Source organism: Oryctolagus cuniculus, chromosome 19 (genome assembly GCF_964237555.1).
Source record: "Oryctolagus cuniculus chromosome 19, mOryCun1.1, whole genome shotgun sequence".
In the NCBI taxonomy this organism is placed as follows: Eukaryota; Metazoa; Chordata; class Mammalia; order Lagomorpha; family Leporidae; genus Oryctolagus; species Oryctolagus cuniculus.
This window is the reverse complement of record NC_091450.1, coordinates 11562226-11582116: the sequence shown is the minus strand read 5'-3', so window position 1 is coordinate 11582116 and position 19891 is coordinate 11562226. Positions and strand designations below refer to the sequence as shown.

General features: G+C 40.3%; 2 protein-coding genes across 3 annotated transcripts in view; one reads left to right on the top strand and one right to left on the bottom strand.

Moving 5' to 3' along the window:
• Positions 1 to 15789, top strand: part of LOC138843238 (ankyrin repeat domain-containing protein 26-like) — a 36998-nt gene extending 21209 nt beyond the window's left edge. Inside the window, exons 7-10 of the mRNA XM_070064699.1 lie at positions 5833 to 6050; positions 7132 to 7360; positions 13806 to 13850; positions 14882 to 15789. Coding sequence (XP_069920800.1) covers positions 5833 to 6050; positions 7132 to 7360; positions 13806 to 13850; positions 14882 to 14932 — 543 coding nt within the window. The 3' untranslated portion in view covers positions 14933 to 15789. The remainder of the gene's footprint in view (positions 1 to 5832; positions 6051 to 7131; positions 7361 to 13805; positions 13851 to 14881) is intronic.
• Positions 1 to 19891, bottom strand: part of LOC100338196 (transport and Golgi organization protein 1 homolog) — an 85572-nt gene that overhangs the window by 45552 nt on the left and 20129 nt on the right. The gene's annotated exons all lie outside the window — the stretch shown is intronic.

The window sequence follows — 19891 nt, the reverse complement described above, 5'->3', positions numbered from 1 at the left end:
TTAGTCATTTTGAAATCTGTGTTTTCATATGTATATGTATTCATACAGTTGCAAGGATAATTGAAAGTATAATGCATTTTCAAACCACATCTGGTTGAAAGTGGTGGTGGTGGCATTCTTTCAGTAAATACCGTCTACATTTATTTTCTATTTTTATAAAAAAAAAGAATCTGCTAGTACTCATGGATAAATTGTATGTAAGTATTACTTTTTTGTACTGATGCTAGTATTACAATATGAGACAATTGCTATAGGTTTAGTCTCTACCATTTCCAAGGAAGTCCTGACATTAACCCAGTTTTCTACTCAGCTCACAATTAGTTTGTACTAATATAGAATAAAAAAGTATCACATTATTTTAGGTTTTGAAAAAAAATTTGTTATGCTCATATCGAGAAATCTAACCTAAAATAGTAAAACACAAAATGTAACGTTAATGAAAACAACACTAGAAAGTTAACTCTTACAAAATCAACAGAAGAGTACAATACCAGGTATCTACAGAAGTAATCCACATGGAGAAAACTGAGTGTGGGGTTGAGAAGTGAACTAGAATGAAGAGACCAAAGTATAACTAACCCCAGGGAAGAGGTCTTGGTCTAGAAATACAAATTACACAATGTTAGTTGAAGCCTTGATATTTGAGGAACCTTGAGAGAATTTTTAAAGAGTAACAGAAAGTGAAGGAACTAAAATTCAGGGGTTGCTCCCTTTAGCAGTGAAGTTGGGGAGGGGGGGAGTGGCGCTGTGGCATAGTGGGTGAAGCCACCACCTCAGTGCCGGCATCCCATATTGGTGCCATTTTGAGTCTCAGCTGCTCCACTTCAGATCCCGCTCTCTGTTATGGCCTGGGAAAGCAGTAGAAGATGGTCCAAGTCCTTGGCTCCTGTTCCTGTGTGGGAGACCCGGAAGATGCTCCTGGCTCCTGGCTCCTGGCTTCGGATCAGCACATCTCCAGCCATTGCAGCCAACTGAGGAGTGAACCAATGGATGGGAAATCTCTCAATCTCTCTCAATCTCTCAATCCCTCTCTTTCTCTCTCTCTCTGCCTCTCCTTCTCTCTGTGTATAACTCAGACTTCCACATAAATAAATCTTTTTTAAAGATTTTATTTATTTATTAATTTGACAGGTAGAGTTACAGACAGTGAGAGAGAGAGAGAGACAGAGAGAAAGGTCTTCCTTCCATTGGTTCACCCCCCAAATGGCTGCTATGGCCGGTGCTGTGCCAAGCTGAAGCCAGGAGCCAGGTGCTTTTTCCTGGTCTCCCACATGGGTGCAGGCGCCCAAGCACTTGGGCCATCCTCCACTGCCCTCCCGGGCCACAGCAGAGAGCTGGACTGGAAGAGGAGCAGCCGGGACTAGAACCCGGTGCCCATATGGGATGCTGGCTCCACAGGCAGAGTACTAACAAAGTGAGCTGTGGCACCAGGCCCCGAATAAATATCTTTAAAAACAAAAAGAAGTGAAGTGGGATTAGGGGAGCAGAGGGAGGGATGTGCTTGCTATTAGCCACTGCCACTGAGAAGGATGGTAGAACAAGGACTGAAAGAGCACCGGGTGACCCTTAAGAGTTGTGACTGCAACTGTAGGATAGAAAACCAGATTTTAGTGTTAAAGAAAGCAATAATTGATTTTTTTTGACAGGCAGAGTGGACAGTGAGAGAGAGAGAGAGAAAGGTCTACCTTTTGCTGTTGGTTCACCCTCCAACGGCTACTGCGGCCGGTGCGCTGTGACCGGCGCATCGCGCTGATCTGAAGGCAGGAGCCAGGTGCTTCTCCTGGTTTCCCATGGGGTGCAGGGCCCAAGCACTTGGGCCATCCTCCACTGCACTTCCTGGCCACAGCAGAGAGCTGGCCTGGAAGAGGGGCAACTGGGACAGAATCCGGAGACCCGACCGCGACTAGAACCCGGTGAGTTGGTGCTGCAAGGCGGAGGATTAGCCTATTTAGCCATGGCGCCGGCCCGCAGTAATTGATTTTTAAAAGAGATGTGTGGATGAGACCATGCATTAAAGGCTATGAGAGTCCAACAAAAGGAGAGAAACAGTGTAAAAGTAATTAGAATCAAGCAAGTTATTTTTTTTCTTATAGAGCAGACTTAAGCTTTATACCTAAAGAGAAATGGAAAAAGAAAAACTAAAGATAAGTAAGGATCAAAAATTTAAAAGGGGATGGCATTGTGGCATACTGGGTAAAGCTGCCGTCTAGAGTGCTGGCATCCTATATGGATGCCGGTTCAAGTCTCAGCTGTTCCACTTCTGATACAGCTCCCTGCTAATCTGCTTGGGAATACAGTGGAAGATGGTCCAGGTCCTTGGACCCCTACACCCACGTAGGAGACCTGGAAGAATCTCCTGGCTCCTGTCTACAGATCAGCCCAGCTCCAGCCATTGTGGCCATTTGGGGAATGAACCAGCAAATGGAAGAACTCTCTCTGCTTCTGCCTCTACCCCTCTCTCTCTGTAACTCTGCCTTTCAAATAATTAGATAATAATATTTTTAAAAAAATATATACCAGATGTGAATTTTCAAAAAACTCCATATGAATAAAGCCTACAATATTTTGAAACTCAAATATATAATTTTTCATTTTTTAATTTCTGAGATAAAATTTTGTGTTTACATTACAGTTAAAGATTTAATGCTCCACTAGAATTCAACAAGTAAAAACTAAAAATATCACGGTTCAACAGAAATATAGGCAAAGACTATAAACTGCCATCAAATTAAAATGTCAATTTCACTAACATGGTGAATTTCAAAATAATCACAGATCATTAAAATTATAGTAGTATACCATTCTTAACAATTTGTTTGAAAAAGATATAAAACAAAGTTGTAAAAAGCATATTTACAGCAATACTGATACAGGCATTTCTTTGTTGTTTTTGTTTTTCACTTTAGCTCCCACATATAAGGGAGACCATGCAGTATTTCTTTTTAATGAGTTTTTAGGGCATCTTTTGAATCAAAAAGGTAAATTAAAGACGTTATTTAAAAAGTAATTCATTAACACTTAATATTTTATGTGCAAAACCTTCTATTTTTCACTTTCATTTGAAAGGTAGATTTGGAGGGAAGGGGAGAGAGAGAGAGCAAGAGAGCAAGATTTTCCATCCACTGGGTCACACCTCAAAATCCCACAACTGGGGCCGGCGCTGTGGCGCAGAGGGTTAACGCCCTGGCCTGAAGCGCCGGTTCTAGTCCTGGCTGCTCCTCTTCTGATCCAGCTCTCTGCTATGGCCTAGGAAAGCAGAAGATGGCCCAGATCCTTGGGCCCAGGCACCCACATAGGAGACCTGAAGGAAGCTCCAGGCTCCTGGCTTCGTATTGGTGCAGCTCTGGCCGTTGCAGCCAGTTGGGCAGTGAACCAACGGATGGAAGACCTCTCTCTCTGCCTCTCCTTTCTCTATGTAACTCTCACTTTTAAATAAATAAATATATTTTTTTAAAAAATCCCACAATTGCCCAGGCTGGGCCAGGCCAAGGCCAGGGTCCCAGAACTCAACCTGAGTCACCAATATGGTTGACAGGGGCCCAAGCCCATAATTCACAGCTGATGCCTCCCTGGTTACACTTTAGAAGGAAGCTAGATGATTACAGTAGCCAGAAGTCAGATGGTGATATGGGATTTGGACATTCCAAGCAGCAAGATAACTGCTGTGCAAAATACCTGCCTCAAAATCACTATTTTAACAAATAAACACTGGCAATTTAAGGTCCAGAAATGATCATAAAAAATGTAAAACAATGTGAGCTATTTTAAAAGGTCATTATTTTAGAAACATGCTTAGCATCAGGATTTTAGTGAACATATTGCCCATAACTCATAAAAATGATATTTTAAGAGTCTTTATAATTAAAAAATAATTTTCTTTAAAATATTTTTCAAAGTCTGAGGGTAACTGATTTTGTAAATGAGACACAGATATTTTAATGCAGTAAATTCTGGTTTCTTTACATTTAATAGTCTTCCTTCAGCTTATGTCTCACATCAATTTTAGTTTCTACCACTATGTAGCCAGAAGTCTCTTGCCTCCAGGTTTTAGTGTCATTTTCTTCACTGGCCTGAAGCTCTTCCTGTCAGTCTCTTCAAATTCCATTAAGCTTCCACTCACATCCCTTTGAAGTGCTTTTGTTTTTCATTCTTACTCTTCTATCTTTTCAACTTCTACCTCCCTCTTGTCTGAAGGCATAGTATGTGCTTTAGATCTTGGATTCTTTAAAAAAAATAATTGTACCCCTCCATATTTAGTATCAGTTTTCTATTACTGTGTAGCAAAACATCTCATCAGTCAGTATTTCTGGGACAGGTGTATGACCTGGCAGTTAAGAGGCCCATGTCCCATATCAGAATGCCTTGGTTTGATCCTTGGCTCTGGCACCAAATTCTAGCTTCCTTCCACTGTAGATCCTGGGAGGCAGAGGTGGTGGCTCAAGTTACTGGATCCCTGCGACCCATATGGGAGACCTGGATTTAGTTCCTTGTTGCTGGGTTCAGCCTCTCCCTCCACATTCACCCCGCACTCCTCTTCTTTCTTTGACTCTCTCTCCCTCCAAAAAGTAATTCAGTTTCAATGCAACATTTATTTTGTTTACAAACTGCAATTTAGTCAAGAGTCAAAGGGCCACTCATTTATTATGCACTTAGCATCAACTGAGATGAAGCTGGTGAACAGAATCATCACAGGTTTATTTACTAACACGTGTAGCAGTTGAAGCTTGGGTTTGATAAGGTCATTCACTGGGCAGTCGGAACACCTATGTGATGATTTGCCTTTGGCTGGGGTTTCCTCACAACATCAGGGCTGGACTAGAAGGGTGAGCTTCAGTAGAAAAACTCAGGTGGAAGCTGTATCACATCTCATCTTCTATCCTAAGGAAGGTCACCCAATAGTGTTTCATATTCTGTCCAGCAGAAACCACAGTCAGTTCATATTCAGGTGACAGCACATCATGGAAGAAATGTCACCTCTTACAATCTGATAATGACTATATATAAAGGAAATCAGTTATTTCTCAATATCACTGAAAGCCAGTGCCATGGCTCAACAGGCTAATCCTCCGCCTTGCAGTGCCAGCACCGCGGGTTCTAGTCCTGGTCGGGGAGCCGGATTCTGTCCCGGTTGCCCCTCTTCCAGGCCAGCTCTCTGCTGTGGCCCGGGAGTGCAGTGGAGGATGGCCCAAGTGCTTGGGCCCTTACCCCATGGGAGACCAGGAGAAGCACCTGGCTCCTGCCTTTGGATCAGTGCGGTGCACCGGCCGCAGTGTGCTGGCCGCAGCGGCCATTGAGGGTGAACTAACAGTAGAGGAAGACATTTCTCTCTCTCTCTCTCTCTCTCACTGTCCACTCTGCCTGTCAAAAATAAAAAAAATCACTGAATTTTCAGCAAGTTTTGTTGCTACCATTGTTGTTTAGTGGAAAATATCAAAAGTTGATAAGACAACTTTATTGACTGAGTTACTTTCATTCAGGAAAATACATAGATCAGCTCATTAAGTTTGTATACTGTGTGATGCGATTTCTCATTAAATCCATGAAGAATATGATATAGAAATTGTTATATTCTTTAATTTTATATGACATTATTTTGAATTTAAAAATTAAAATTGATTCTACTTTTTTGATTATTGTATTACATAAGTAATAACATAAGAATGATTTACTTTTTATTACAATTCATAGTTCATTCATGGGTAACAAAGTACATATTTCAAACTTCTTATTTCACATTTTTAAAAATTTCTCTCTGAATCACTGATCCAAAACTAAAGGAAACAAATATACAATAACTATTCAAGTGGTAATTATTTTTTAAATTTTCTCTAGGAACAAGCATCATCCAAAGAAAAAATACAGCAGTTAAAAGAGACTAATAATGCTTCAATAATGAATCAAAAGGAACTCAGAATTAAAGAACTGGAATATGAACTCGCCAAAATGAAAGCTGTTCAAGAAGATTCTATCATAAGAGAACTGGAAAAATATAAGCAACTGTATCTAGAAGAAGTGCAAGTTAGAAAAACATTATATAATAAGCTAAATGAGTAAGTCAAATCATAGGCATAGAAAATAAGTTCATTAATATGCATCAGGTATAATTTTAATTGAGATATGTTCATGCTATTAGTAGGAAATGAGTTAACTAGATAATTTCATGAAATGGCACCTGATGAAATTAACATAACTTTAGAACAGTTTATGTAAATATTAATTATTCTAATTATTTTAGAGAAGATTGCTACTTAAACCCATGGGGTCAACTACCACAACTCCTAGCACTACTGGCACTTGGTAAATTAACTTTTCCTTCATTGTTATTGCTGACATTATCACTAGAAAGTGCCTTGAAGACAAACAATCCTCTAGGTTTTCCATTCTACTGTGGAATAGGGAAAGTTTACTTTAGAGAAGTGAAGTGTAATTCAGAGTGTTTCAAATCAAAATGTTTGCCAGCTGGAGGGAGTGTGTGGAAGACAGAAAGTCGAAGTCCACCTGTGATGCACTGGTAGCAATGTTATGCCCTAAATGCCCGTGGAAGTGCTGTGGAGTTTTTGATCACTGACTCAACTATGTGATTCTCCCCTAGAGAATATTGCTCCAAATTATCCCTCAATGCTTTAGTTTTTCTCAGGAAATAGGAAAAACATGTGAAAAGCGCAGTGGTTCTCAAAGCAAATTCTTGAAACTGTTTTTGAGGATGTTCTTAGTGATCCCCCTAAAACATGAATTATTTTGAATAATTTAAAACCTTTGTGTACAATAGATATGTCCTGATACACTTTACTGTTAAAACACTGTACATTGTGATTTAATGCTATAACTAGTACACAGACAGTATTTTTCACTTTGTGTTTCTATGTGGGTACAAACTGTTGAAATCTTTACTTAATATATGCTAAACTGATCTTCTGTATATAAAGAGAACTGAAAATGAATCTTGATGTGAATGGAAGCGGGGAGGGAGACGGAAAGGGGAGGGTTGCAGGTAGCAGGGATTAAAAAAAAACCACTGTGTAACAGGAAACTCCATTTACTCTTACCAGTTTCTTTTAAAAGCAAGTTATTTGGTAATTATTAGGGGCAAAAATCAAAATACTAAGTGTTTACCTTCTGTAATCTTAACAGGACTAATGTCACATTGGCAGAGGTCAGAACCAAACTTCTTCTGGAGAAGCAGCGGAACAGAGCTTTACTCAACACTCTTACTGTGAGACCCATCCTAGAGTCAACTTGTGTTGGAAATTTTAATAATAGCTCAGTGTTGAATAGAAATCTTACTCCAAAAGAAAACTTAATGATACCAACTTCAAGACAGCAGTCTTCATATAACAGCATGGTGGACTATTTGTTCATGGTTAGAATTTCTCTTTTTCCTTTGGGTCTATCATTTTAGTTTTTATTTGGCAAAACACTGAATTTAATTGACATGTATGTTGCCGGCGCCGCGGCTCAATAGGCTAATCCTCCACCTAGCGGTGCCAGCACACCAGGTTCTAGTCCCGGTCTGGGCACCGGATTCTTTCCTGGTTGCCCTTCTTCCAGGCCAGCTCTCTGCTCTAGCCAGGGAAGGCAGTGGAGGATGGCCCAAGTGCTTGGGCCCTCTACCCCATGGGAGACCAGGAGAAGCACCTGGCTCCTGCCTTCGGATCAGCGCGGTGCGCTGGCCGCAGTGCGCCAGCCGTGGTGGCCATTGGAAGGTGAACCAATGGCAAAAAGGAAGACCTTTCTCTCTGTCTCTCTCTCTCACTATCCACTCTGCCTGTCAAAAAAAAAAAACTATTAATTGACATGTATGTTAATGTCATAATTAACACAGAAAGAAAATAAATTTTATATCATCAACCTTTTAATATTTCATTCAATAAATTTAACCAAACTGAAACATTTTAAGTTTCTTTTAAAATTGCATTTAAATTGGGCTTTAGAAATTGAGTAATTCTGCCTAATAACATGATATACTTTGAAATATTTGGCTCCGTTTCTAGTTGATTTTCACTGTACTGTAGTTAAAAACACTTTTATGGTTTTGTCGCACCATTAGTCCCCTGAAATCATTAGTGAGTGATTGACATATAAACTTTTTTTTTTAATTTTTTTTTTAAATTTTTTTGACAGGCAGAGTGGACAGTGAGAGAGAGAGAGACAGAGAGAAAGGTCTTCCTTTTGCCATTGGTTCACCCTCCAATGGCCGCCGCGGCCAGTGCGCTGATCCAATGGCAGGAGCCAGGTACTTATCCTGGTCTCCCATGGGGTTCAGGGCCCAAGGACTTGGGCCATCCTTCACTGCACTCCCGGGCCATAGCAGAGAGCTGGCTTGGAAGAGGGGCAACCGGGACAGAATCCAGCGCCCCGACCGGGACTAGAACCAGGTATGCCGGCGCCACTAGGCGGAGGATTAGCCTAGTGAGTCGCGGCGCCGGCCGACATATAAACTTTTAACAACAGACGGATGTTTACTGTTTGAAGGATTTCAAGATAAACATTTTTATATATTAAACCTGTAGCAACAAAGAAGATCAAGTTTTGTTAAGTTATAATTCTTGGATCTTTTCTTCAGTAACAGTATATCCTTAATTGTTTCTTATTAATAAAGCAGTTTTACCACAACATTTGCTAAATATGTTTACTGCCAGGAAAATGTACAATGTTAAGTAATTAGATGAAGCAAATATTTGGATTTGTAAAATGAAGTTCACCTATCTTGCTATCACTTGGATGACTAATGATTAAGGTGGCAACTATCAATTCCAACTACCATCAAACAAAATCAGTTCTCTTCTTCCATCTCAGAATCCTGCGTAAAACTGCACATTGTGCCCCGCTCCAACAAAGGTGTAACAGGAAACATCAAGTATAAACACACAATTTCATTCATGGTATACGTTCACTTCTGGGTATGTAGAAATGGATCCCACAGTGACAAAATATATCAATTGTGAAGCTGGTAAAACCCAGCTGACCCAGTTTAAGACATTTGCTTTATGCCTTGTCCATTTTTTGACTGGGGGAAATTACAAAACAATTCAACATTTGTTCAAACAAAAAATAAAGACTCATGGCAACTAGTTTTCGATTTGTATTTTTGCTATTTAATTGATGCACACTGAATTATAGTTTTGATGGTGTTTTCAGGATCTCTGTAATGCAAAGTATATCTGGCTAATGTTAAATGATGACTTTATATGTCTTAATGACTCAATTTTGGTAGATTGTATGTGTCTAGGAATCTATCCACTTTTACTAGATTTCCTAATTTGTTGGCATACAGCTCTTTGTAGTAATTCCTGATGATTCTTATTTCATTGGGATTTGTTGTTACATTTCTTTTTCACCTCTAATTTTATTGATTTGGGTCTTCTCCCTCTTTTATTTATTTATTTTTGGTTAATTGTGTCAATGGTGTATTAATTTTATTTTTTCAAAAGACTAGTTCTTCATTTCACCATTTTTTTGTATTTTTGTTTCAATTTTATTTGCTCTCTAATTTTAATTATTTCTTTTCTCCTACTAATTTAGGTTTGGCTTGGTTTTTAGGTCCTTGAGATGCACTGATAGCTCATTTATTTGGTACCTTTCCAATTTCTTCACATAGGCACCGATTGCTATAACCTTCCCTCTTAACACTCCTTTTGTTATATCCCATTTTTTATATGATGTATTCATTTGTTTTCAGAAATCTTTTTATTTCTCTCTTCATTTCTTCTATGACTCACAATTCATTCAGGAACATGTTGTTCAGTTCCAATCTGTTTGCATATGATCTAGAGATTCTTGAGTTGTTGATTTCCAGCTTTATTCCATTGTGGCCAGAAAAGACACATGGTATTATTTCAATTTTTTGAACTTATTGACACTTGCTTTATGGCTTAGCATATGCTCTATTCTAGAGAATGTTCCATGCACTGATGAGAAGAATGCACAGTCTGCCACTGTGGGGTGAAATGTTCTGTAGATATTTGTTAGGTCAATTTGGTCTATACCGTCAATTAACTCTGTTGTTTCTTTGCTGATTTTCTGTCTGGTTTATGTGTCCATTGCTAAAAGTGGGGTACTGGTTCCCTGTTACTATGTGTTGCAGTCTTTGTCTCACTTTAGATCCATTAACATTTCTTTTAAATAGCCAGGCAGCCAGGCGCCTTGTATTTTTTAAGTATGTATATATTTCTTACAGTCGCATCTTCCTGTTGAATTGATCCTTAATATTACATAGTGCCCTTGTTCATCTCTTTTAACAGTTTTTATGTTAAAGTCTATTTTGTCTGATATTAGGGTGGCAACAGCTCTTTTTGGTTTCTGTTAGCAAAGATATTCTGTTAGTATATCTTTTTCCATCCTTTCACTTTATTTTTTTTCTTTTCTTTTTTTTTTTTTGACAGGCAGAGTGGATAGAGAGAGAGAGACAGAGAGAAAGGTCTTCCTTTGCCGTTGGTTCACCCTCCAAAGGCCGTCACGGCCGGCGCGCTGCGGCCGGCGCACGCGCTGATCCGAAGGCAGGAGCCAGGTGCTTCTCCTGGTCTCCCATGGGGTACAGGGCCCAAGCACTTGGGCCATCCTCCACTGCACTCCCTGGCCACAGCAGAGAGCTGGCCTGGAAGAGGGGCAACCGGGACAGAATCTGGCGCCCTGACCGGGACTAGAACCCGGTGTGCCAGCACTGCAAGGCGGAGGATTAGCCTGTTGAGCTGTGGCGGCAGCTCATCCTTTCACTTTCACTCTACATGTATCTTTGTTGATGACATGTATTTCTTGTGAGCAGAAAATAGATGGGTCTTGCTTTTTAATCCATTAAGCCAGTCTGATTCTTTTAACTGGAGAGTTGAGGCCATATACCTTCAAGGTGACTATTGATAAATAATGAGTGCTCACTTTGGCAGCACATATACTAAAATTGGAATGATAAATAATGAGTTGGCCCTGCCATTTTTCCTTAAATATTCCTGTTTTTACTTTGGATTTCTTGTGTATTTGTACTGTGGGATTTTCTGCCTTACCATTCTTTCATAATGGTGGCTATCCTTCTGTGTTTCAGTGTGTAATGCATCCTTTAGCATTGTTTGTAAGGCTAGATGAGTGGAGAAAAATTCTTTCACTTTCTGTTTGTTGTGGAAGGCCTTTATTTCACCTTCATTCATAAATGATAATTTAGTAGGATACAGTATTCTAGTTTTCTTTTTTCTTTTAGGATTTGGACTATATTTCACCATGCCTTTCCACCTTGTATGGTTTTTTAATGAGAAGTCAACTACAGTCTAAAAATACTATGAAAGTAATCTGGCATTTCTCTCCTGCATATTCTGCAATGTTTTCTTTATTGTTTCACTGTGGAGAGTTTTACTACAATGTGTCATGAAAATCTTTTCTTGTCATGTCTGTTAGGAGTTCTATGTGCTTCCTCTACTTGGGCATCCCTTTCTTTCTACAAACTGGGGAGATTTTCTGTAATTATTTCACTAAGTAGGCCTTCAAGTCCATTCTCTCTTTCCACACCTTCAGGAACTCCTAAGACCCATATGTTTTGTTATTTGGTAGTATCCCATAAATCTCCAACACTGATACTAAATTTTCTATTTTCTTCTTAGGTTTTGTTGTTGTTGGTTTGTTCTTATGGTTTTTGGTCTGACTGTAGGACTTCCAACGATTTATCTTCTAGTTTGAATAGTCTTTTTGCTGCCTCCCCAAATCCGCTGTTAAGGCTTTCCACTACATTTCATTTGATCTATTGAATTCTTTATTTCTAATTTTTTTTATTTCTCTTTAAAATCTCAATTTCATGAGAAAAACTTTCTTTCATGTCATGTATGGTTTTCTCTAGTTCCTGAATTTGCTTCTGCTTTTGAGTAATCCTATAATTATCTTTTAAAATTCCATTTCTGACATTTCATCAATCTCTTCATCTTCACATTCTAATATTGAAATGTTGTGTTCCTTTCTGGAGGTCATGGTGTCTTCCTTATCCTTGTTTCTTGAATTTCTGCATTTATTTTTTGGCATTTGTGGAGTTAATTTTTTTCCCCCTCTGATGGCTTTTATCTTTGAGCTGTGCCTCTGTGGCTTGGGGGAATGTCAGTGCTTTCCCTGAATGTGAGAGGTATGTGGTGGGTGTGTACAGGGGACCCTGGTAAGTGCTCTGGAGTGGAGCAAGTATCCAGGGTAACACTCAGATTGAGGGTGGTAGCTCTGCTCTTACTAACCAAAGGTGGGAGGGGGTCACGTCTGTTAGTGTGATCACTCCCTCACCTCCCCTCCTTTAAGCTGAGCAATGACTGTGTGTTAGTCAACAGTTTGCTCAACACAAACTGTCGTGAATAATCTGTGGAGTCCTCCCTGTGAGTTTTTGGTTATGGATGCAACGAGCTGCTCCAGCAACCAAGTTGTTCCAATCGTGTGGCTCTGCACAGAGCTTGCCCTGAACCCCAGCTACACCCTGTCCCCCTCATGTAGTCACAGTGGTTTTCTTTTTCTTTTTTTTTTTTACTTATTTTATTTATTTGAAAGAGTTACAGGGAGAGAGGTCTTCCATCCACTGGTTCACTCCCCAGATGGCTGCAACGGCCGGAGCTGTACCAATCCGGAGCCAGGAGCCAGGAGCCAGGAGCTTTTTCTGGGTCTCCCACACAGGTGCAGGGGCCCAAGCACTTGGGCCATCTTCTGTGCTTTCCCAGGCCACAGCAGAGAGCTGTATCAGAAGAGGAGCAGCCGGGACTAGAACCAGTGCCCATATGGGATACCAGGGCTTCGGGCTAGGGCTTTAACCCACTGCACCACAGTGCTGGCCCCAGTTACAGTGTTTTCACAGCCTCAGCACCCAGGGATCCCATGGTCAAACAGTGCAAGAGTCCACTCCACCCCCCTAGCCTGTATGGTCCATAGAAAAACTGGGGGGTTCCCAGAGCCACCGGCTGTATGTGTTTCACCTGGGCGGAATGAGTCTGATCCCCCCAGCCAGACTCAAAGTCATTGAGGAATGTGGATTTTTCCTTCTGGTAAAATTCCTGGATCACAAGCATGCACAGTACCCACTGGCTGCAGCCCTACTCCTTTCACAATTGTACTGGGTGGGTACAAGAGGGGATGGGGCACTTCCCTTTGGTGGAGATGGCTCCCCCTCTCTGCCCACTACTCAGAGTGTACAGTAGAGCTGTTGTTTCCCTGATGACAAGGTGGGGACAGGCCCCACCAACTGACTCAAACTGCTGTGGTTGCCTCTGCCAACAGTCCCTGTTAAGATGTTGGGTGTGCACGGAAGAGCTAGAGCAGCTTCTCCTGTTTATGTCCAAAATGATGTCAGTCTTTTCCCTGGAGTGGAAGGGGAAGAAATGGAGAGAGGGAAACACACTTCTTTCTTTTTCCTCCCTCTTGGTGAGCAGTTGCCCAGCTCCCCTGAGGGTTCCGGGTCAGACCCAATCATGGTGCAATCTACTAATCTCTCCCTCCAGCTGTATCAACAGTGGTGTGAGCCAGTGCAGTCTGAACTCACCTTGCTCACCAGAGTGGGCTGTTGTGTACTTCGTTGTGTTCAGACTCTCTGCTCCATGTCACTGCTGCACGTTTGTCCCTTCACTGAGGTCCATGCCATTTCCACTGCTTTCGCAGGATCTTCCACTGAAGTTTTCCCTGAGTGTACCTTCTCCACTTTTTCTGATCAGTTTATGCAGCCTAGAACAGGCCTCACTATTGCTATTCTACCATCTTTATTTATGAAATTATTTAAGGCATCCGCAAGTTAGTCATAGTATTATTTAAAGGTCACATTTTATAATATCTCATTCCAATGATAACTTATATTTAACTTGTTTCAGATGCTGGAGGAGATGCAAACCGATTTAAGTAGAGACCTAGATGAGGTATGTTGCCAAAATGTGCCAATTAAATTTAGAGTAATTGGCCTCTGAAATAAACTATAAGCAGGAAATGACATCATTATCCAATGTTTGGTTAATAGATGCTAGGGTGAACTTCTTATATGCATCTAATAAAACATGTAAAAACAAACATTCAAAATGAGTAATATATTTATTCCTTAGTCATCATGCTATATAGTTTTTTAAAAATCTCAAAAAGTCTCAGCAACTTTTCTGTCTCTACACTTTCTTGACTTCTGCCATCCATCTGACATTGTTAGCCTGCATACTGAAACTATTCAAAGAAAACTAAACTATGGCACCATCAGGTTTTCAGGTGTATAGTAGTGACACAGTAAGAAAAAAAATCCCAACTCATCTGGAAATACTTAACCAAGCAGTTAACAGTTCATAAGCTGTTACTTGATAGATGGCATTTAACTTCTCTAGTCATTTCCCTTATCACTGGTTTACCTTTCACCTCCCAGGAAATTCCACATTTCTGGGCATGAAATAAAAACAGCCAAATTCTTGTCAAGCCAGACTACACTATTTATAATTCCACAGTCGTCTTCTTCATGTCTAGTTTTTTGCAACTATTCTGCTTCTCCCTCCTTCTGGCATAATTTTTTCTTGTCCTGCAGTTATCAGCGTTATGTAACCTCCACAAAAATCCTGCAATATTATGAAAACAGGACACATGTTCCTAATATGTGTTCTAGCAGCACTCTACTCCATTCCTGTCATGTGTACTAATCTATTATGGAGGGATGGACTGTATCATCTTCATTATGTAGTTCCACTTTTCAGCAAATGGTTGCCTAATAAATTGGTGAAGAATGAGAAAATTAGAAGCTCTGAAACTTAACTCACAATAGTACCTAATTCCATGTGCAACTATGGGCAAATAACATGTACAATAGTAATTTTGTACTGTAGTTATATTTTTTTCTTCAACAGTGATAAAGTTTTCATTTTTATACTGACTTATTTAACTATGAAGTCTTTGACATAAAATTTATTTTTCTTTCCAGATATTGCTGAACTTGGATCTGGATCTTACAGAACCTTTATCTAATGTCTAATGAGAAGTCAAACCTAAATCAAGATCGAGTTTTAAAAGAATTAATGTTTACACACTTGAAAGAAATATTATATATTCTGTGAGATAATAAAATTTTCTTGTGAAATGTTTATATAATACTTTAATGTTTCCTCTGTAAAATATGGCATAAAAACTTTTACTGAAAGAAAATATTTTTGTATATGTGTGAGGAAAATATATACAGCATTTTGTGTTTTAAATTTTAATAATTTGGAATACAGACAGATAGGAAAGGGTGAGAGTGTGTGCCACCAGTACAATCCCACATGGCTACAATGGCCATGGCCTGGCAGACTGCAGCCAGGAACTCAGTCCAGGTCTCTCACAAGGGTCATAGGAAACCAACAACTTGGTTCATCACTTGGGGCCTCCCAAATACGTGCACTAACAGGAAATTGGAATCAGGAATGCATCTAGGACTCAAACTCAAGTACTCTGATATGGGTGTAGCTGTCCCAACCAGATCTTAACTGCTGCACCCAAAGGCCCCACATAGTATGTTAATCTTTCCCTTGGTACATAAAACTTGTATACCTTAAATAAAAACATATTGAAAAAAAGACACTTCTTGGGACATCCACTTCCTTTTCGAGTGCCCAATTTCATATGCTGCTACTGCACACGCAAGGAGGCAGCAGGTGACGATAATGGCTCAAATATTTAAATATCTGCATCCCTCCAACTCACGGAGACCTGGATTGAATGTCTGCATCTTGGCTTTGGTCTGGCAGAGCCCTGGCTCTTGCAGGCATTTGCAAAGTCAATCAGCTGATAAGAAGTTTCTCTCTCTCCCTCTTTCTGTGTCTCCCTGCCATTTAAAGAAAGAAAGATAAATAAGAATTATAAAGAATAATTCAAGAATATATTTGTGGAACTATTTTCATTGCTCATCAAATTAAATACTCTTCTGTCATATTAAGGAATCTACGTTCTTTATTGTGAATGGATGTTGGATTCTGCCAAATGCTTTTTCTGCATTTATAGACAGATAACTGCAAAATTTTCTCCTTTATTCTGTTAATATGATAATTACATTGAATTATTTTTGAATATTCAACCAATCTTATATTCCTAAGATAAACTCCACTTATCCATGCTGTTGGAGCCAGTGCTGTGGCTCAATAGACTAATCCTCCACTTAGCGGCACCGGCACACCGTGCTCTAGTCCCAGTCAGGGCGCCGGATTCTGTCCCGGCTGCCCCTCTTCCAGGCCAGCTCTCTGCTATGGCCCGGGAGTGCAGTGGAGGATGGCCCAAGTGCTTGGGCTCTGCACCCCATTGGAGACCAGGAGAAGCACATGGCTCCTGCCTTCGGATCAGCGCAGTGCACCGGCTGCAGCGCACCAGCCGCGTCAGCCATTGGAGGGTGAACCAACAGCAAAAGGAAGACCTTTCTCTGTCTCTCTCACTGTCCACTCTGCCTGTTAAATATATATATATGTTTTATATATATATATAGTTGGACTATGATTAGTAACATATTGAATAACGTTGGGTAGCCTGATGTTTGTTCTTTTTTTAAGTATTTCAAAGAATTCACAGTGAAACCATCTAGGCCAAGAATTTTTCTTTTTTCTTTTTATAAATGGAACAGATTTTAGTCATACATTCAACTTTCTAGCAAATACAGAACTATTCAGATGGTCAAATTTATCTTTTGTCATTTTGGAAAAATTCCTTTTTTTCAACGAATTTACCCAATCTATCTACACTGTTGAATTTGTTGTCTAGTTTTTTTACATAATCTTTTTTGTTGTTTTAATGTCTGCAGGATCAGTAATGTCTGTGGTGATATCCACTCTTGAATTTTTAATATTGGTCATTTGCATTTTCTCTCTTTTGTGTGAACATTATCATAGGTATTGTGAATTTTATTAATCTTATGAAAGAACTAGACTTTGGCTTTGTTGATTTTCTATGGCTTGTATGCTACTGTGTTCATTTTCATTTTTATAGTCACTATTTCTTTCTACTTCATTTGGGTATACTTGTTCTTTCTCTAGACTGTTGATGTAGAAGCTAGACTTTGCAATTTCCTTTTCTTATTGTAGGTATTTAAAGCCACGGACTTCTCTTAGCATGCCTTAAGTTCTTTTCCTCAGATTTTGGTATTTTATGTTTTCATCATTCTGCTCAAAATACCTTGTAATGTCTTTCTGATTTTTTTCTATGACCATTGTTTATTTAGAAATTGTGGGGAGCAACTGAGACTAGACTAAATTACTGGAACTGCTAAGACTAATTCTATGCATCTGATCTCCCACCATATGGCGCTGAGAGGGAATAAACAACTTCCACACAGCTGCCTCACCAATTCGACTAACAAGCTGCAGGAGCTGATCCTGCTCCTGATTGGAGGAGAGCAGCATGCTCAGCGCTTGAGGAGAGAACGCCAGCAGAGTTGGGATTGGTGGAAGAGGACTATAAAGGAGGAGAGAGACAACATGCAGAAGGAACACCTGAGGAACCCCTGAGAGAGCCGGCCAGTGGTGTGCCGCTCCTCAGCGGAAGCGGGGAAGTGGCGGGGGTGCCGCCCCTCCACAGAGGTGGGGGGACAGCAGCAAACCCGGGAAGGGCCAGGGAAAAAGAACAGCACAGGGTCCAGTGTCGTTCCTCCATGAGTGGGGAGCGACAGAAATGTGTAGCAATTTGCAAACATTTCTTGATTTTTCTAGATCTGTTTTTATATTCACTATTTTTCTAATGCTGTATGGTCAAAGAATGCATTATACATCATTCACATCTTCTTATATATACTGAGAGTTGTTTTATGCTCCAGAGTGAAGCCTACTATGATGCATTTTTTCACATGCACTTGAAGGAATTTGTATCTTGTAGCTACTGGAAGCAGCACACATTTTTCCTGAACTTCCTCCTCACTGTTCCCTTCTAGGAATCTGCCACTGTCTCCCTGAAACCAATGCTTCTGTGAGCATTGTACATTTTCCTGGTGCTAGTTAATTATATTATGTCTCCCACAAAACATCCTGTATCTTTCTACCCTCTACAGGCTTCCATTTGAGTTGCAAAGTGAAGATAAATCTCAAGAAACTAGAATTTACAGTTCAGGCATTGCTTGTCAAAGACAAAATAACAATACTAGACCTGCTTTTCAGTCCCTTTTCTTCCACTCTTCTGTGAGACTGTCACGTCTAATCAGCTGCATTACAGGAGAAGCAGTGTAACTGTTTCAGACACGAACACCACATTCAGGATGTCGATAAAGAGACGTCTCCCTTCTCTGACTCAGCACACAGTTTACATGCTACATGATTTTTTTGGCACACTGACGTTTCACATTTTGCATACATACCAGAAAATATGCTTTATAAGCATTATAAACCCACCCCTCTCTAACCTATGACTTACAGAATTGACACACTTAAGCTTTGAAAATTCATTTACGTAAAGTAAAATACTAAGTAAATGACAACAAAGGAGCTTCATCCATTTGGCAACAGTGATTGTGGTACACAATTCTGCAGTCTAGGCAAACTGATATGCTGTCAGCGTTTGTACTATGATATTGTGAACCAGAGTGACTGTCTTTAAATTATTCTAAATCCTTCAAGGATATTTCCTACTGGAATTTGAGAACCAACAGGAATATTAACACACAACTATCACAGTTCATCCGGGGAAAGCATTCCAACTTGCACCTTACAATACTTAGTCTGCCTTGTTCCAGGCAGAACCCTTGGCTGTGAGATGGAGTCTGCAGCAGCACCACAAGAAGTGCTTTGTGAAAAGCGGTGGTGTGAACCCCTCCATTGCCCACACTGTCTTCCCTCCCTGCATTCTGCATGAAGGATGCCCACCGTTTCCCATTCCTAGTCCTTGTTCAGCACGATCATCACCAGCCTGGGGTGCACCTGATAGCCCTCCTCAGTGAAGGACAGGTCTTTGCCACCCATGTCATGTTGACCATAAATTTAGAGAGAGAGAGGAAGAGAGAAAGGCACATTTTTAGGGAAGGATTAACGAGGTGTCAGACAAATGGAAAGATGCCATCATCAATGAAAAAGTTTAAAAGCACAGTGCTACTACCATCCCAAGTACCCTAACTTATCCATAACTCTTCTCCATGAATCTGAATTCACACTCAGGAATCACCAAGGCATTAGTCACTGATCATAATTAGCATATGGAATGCAACCTCTTTGTCCTTGTCAGATCCAGAGGCCCATGTTCAAATGAGTTTCTTTGGCAGATCTGTAACCATTCTGGTGATATATATTAACCAGCTTCCCTGAAGGAAACTACTTGCAGATAAACCACATGATATTCAACATCAATGAATGGATATCCTATCCATTCATATGAATTAAACTTACGTTTATTAAGCAGTTGCTACATTTTGTGAATCAGTTAGTTGGCCAGGGATAAAGAAACAAACATGATCCTTGCCCTCATGAAGTTTACAGTCTATAAGAAGAGAAAGAACAAATAAACTGATTAATCATAGATCTATGCAAGTTGTTATAATAAAAGGAAGGACAAGATGGCGGAATAGTGAGGGCGTGCACCGATAGTCCGGGAAAATTTAGTTTAATAAAAGCGGAGTTACGGTAGCCTCAGAAAAAGGATCAGCAAAAAATTGCAGAGGAAACTCTTCCGGAGCTATTTGCTGTGACTCAAAGGACCTACTGGGAGAGCAGGGTCGCCCACCACGCGGAAGCCGAACCGCGGGAGCCACAGAGTCTGAGCGCCAGTGCGGGAAGGGGAGTCTATGTGACAAAGAAACCAGCGGGGAGAGGAGAGACGCCCAGGGCTCCGAGTCCACACATCAGCGCTGGAAGCAGAGGTGAGCTTAGTAACCGGAGACACTGGCAGGGAAACGGGGGACAGAATTTTAGAGGGACGCGGGTTTTGAAGCGGGAAAGTCCAACAGACTACAGGAGAGAAGGAAAAATAAATAAATAAATAAATAAATAGGTGG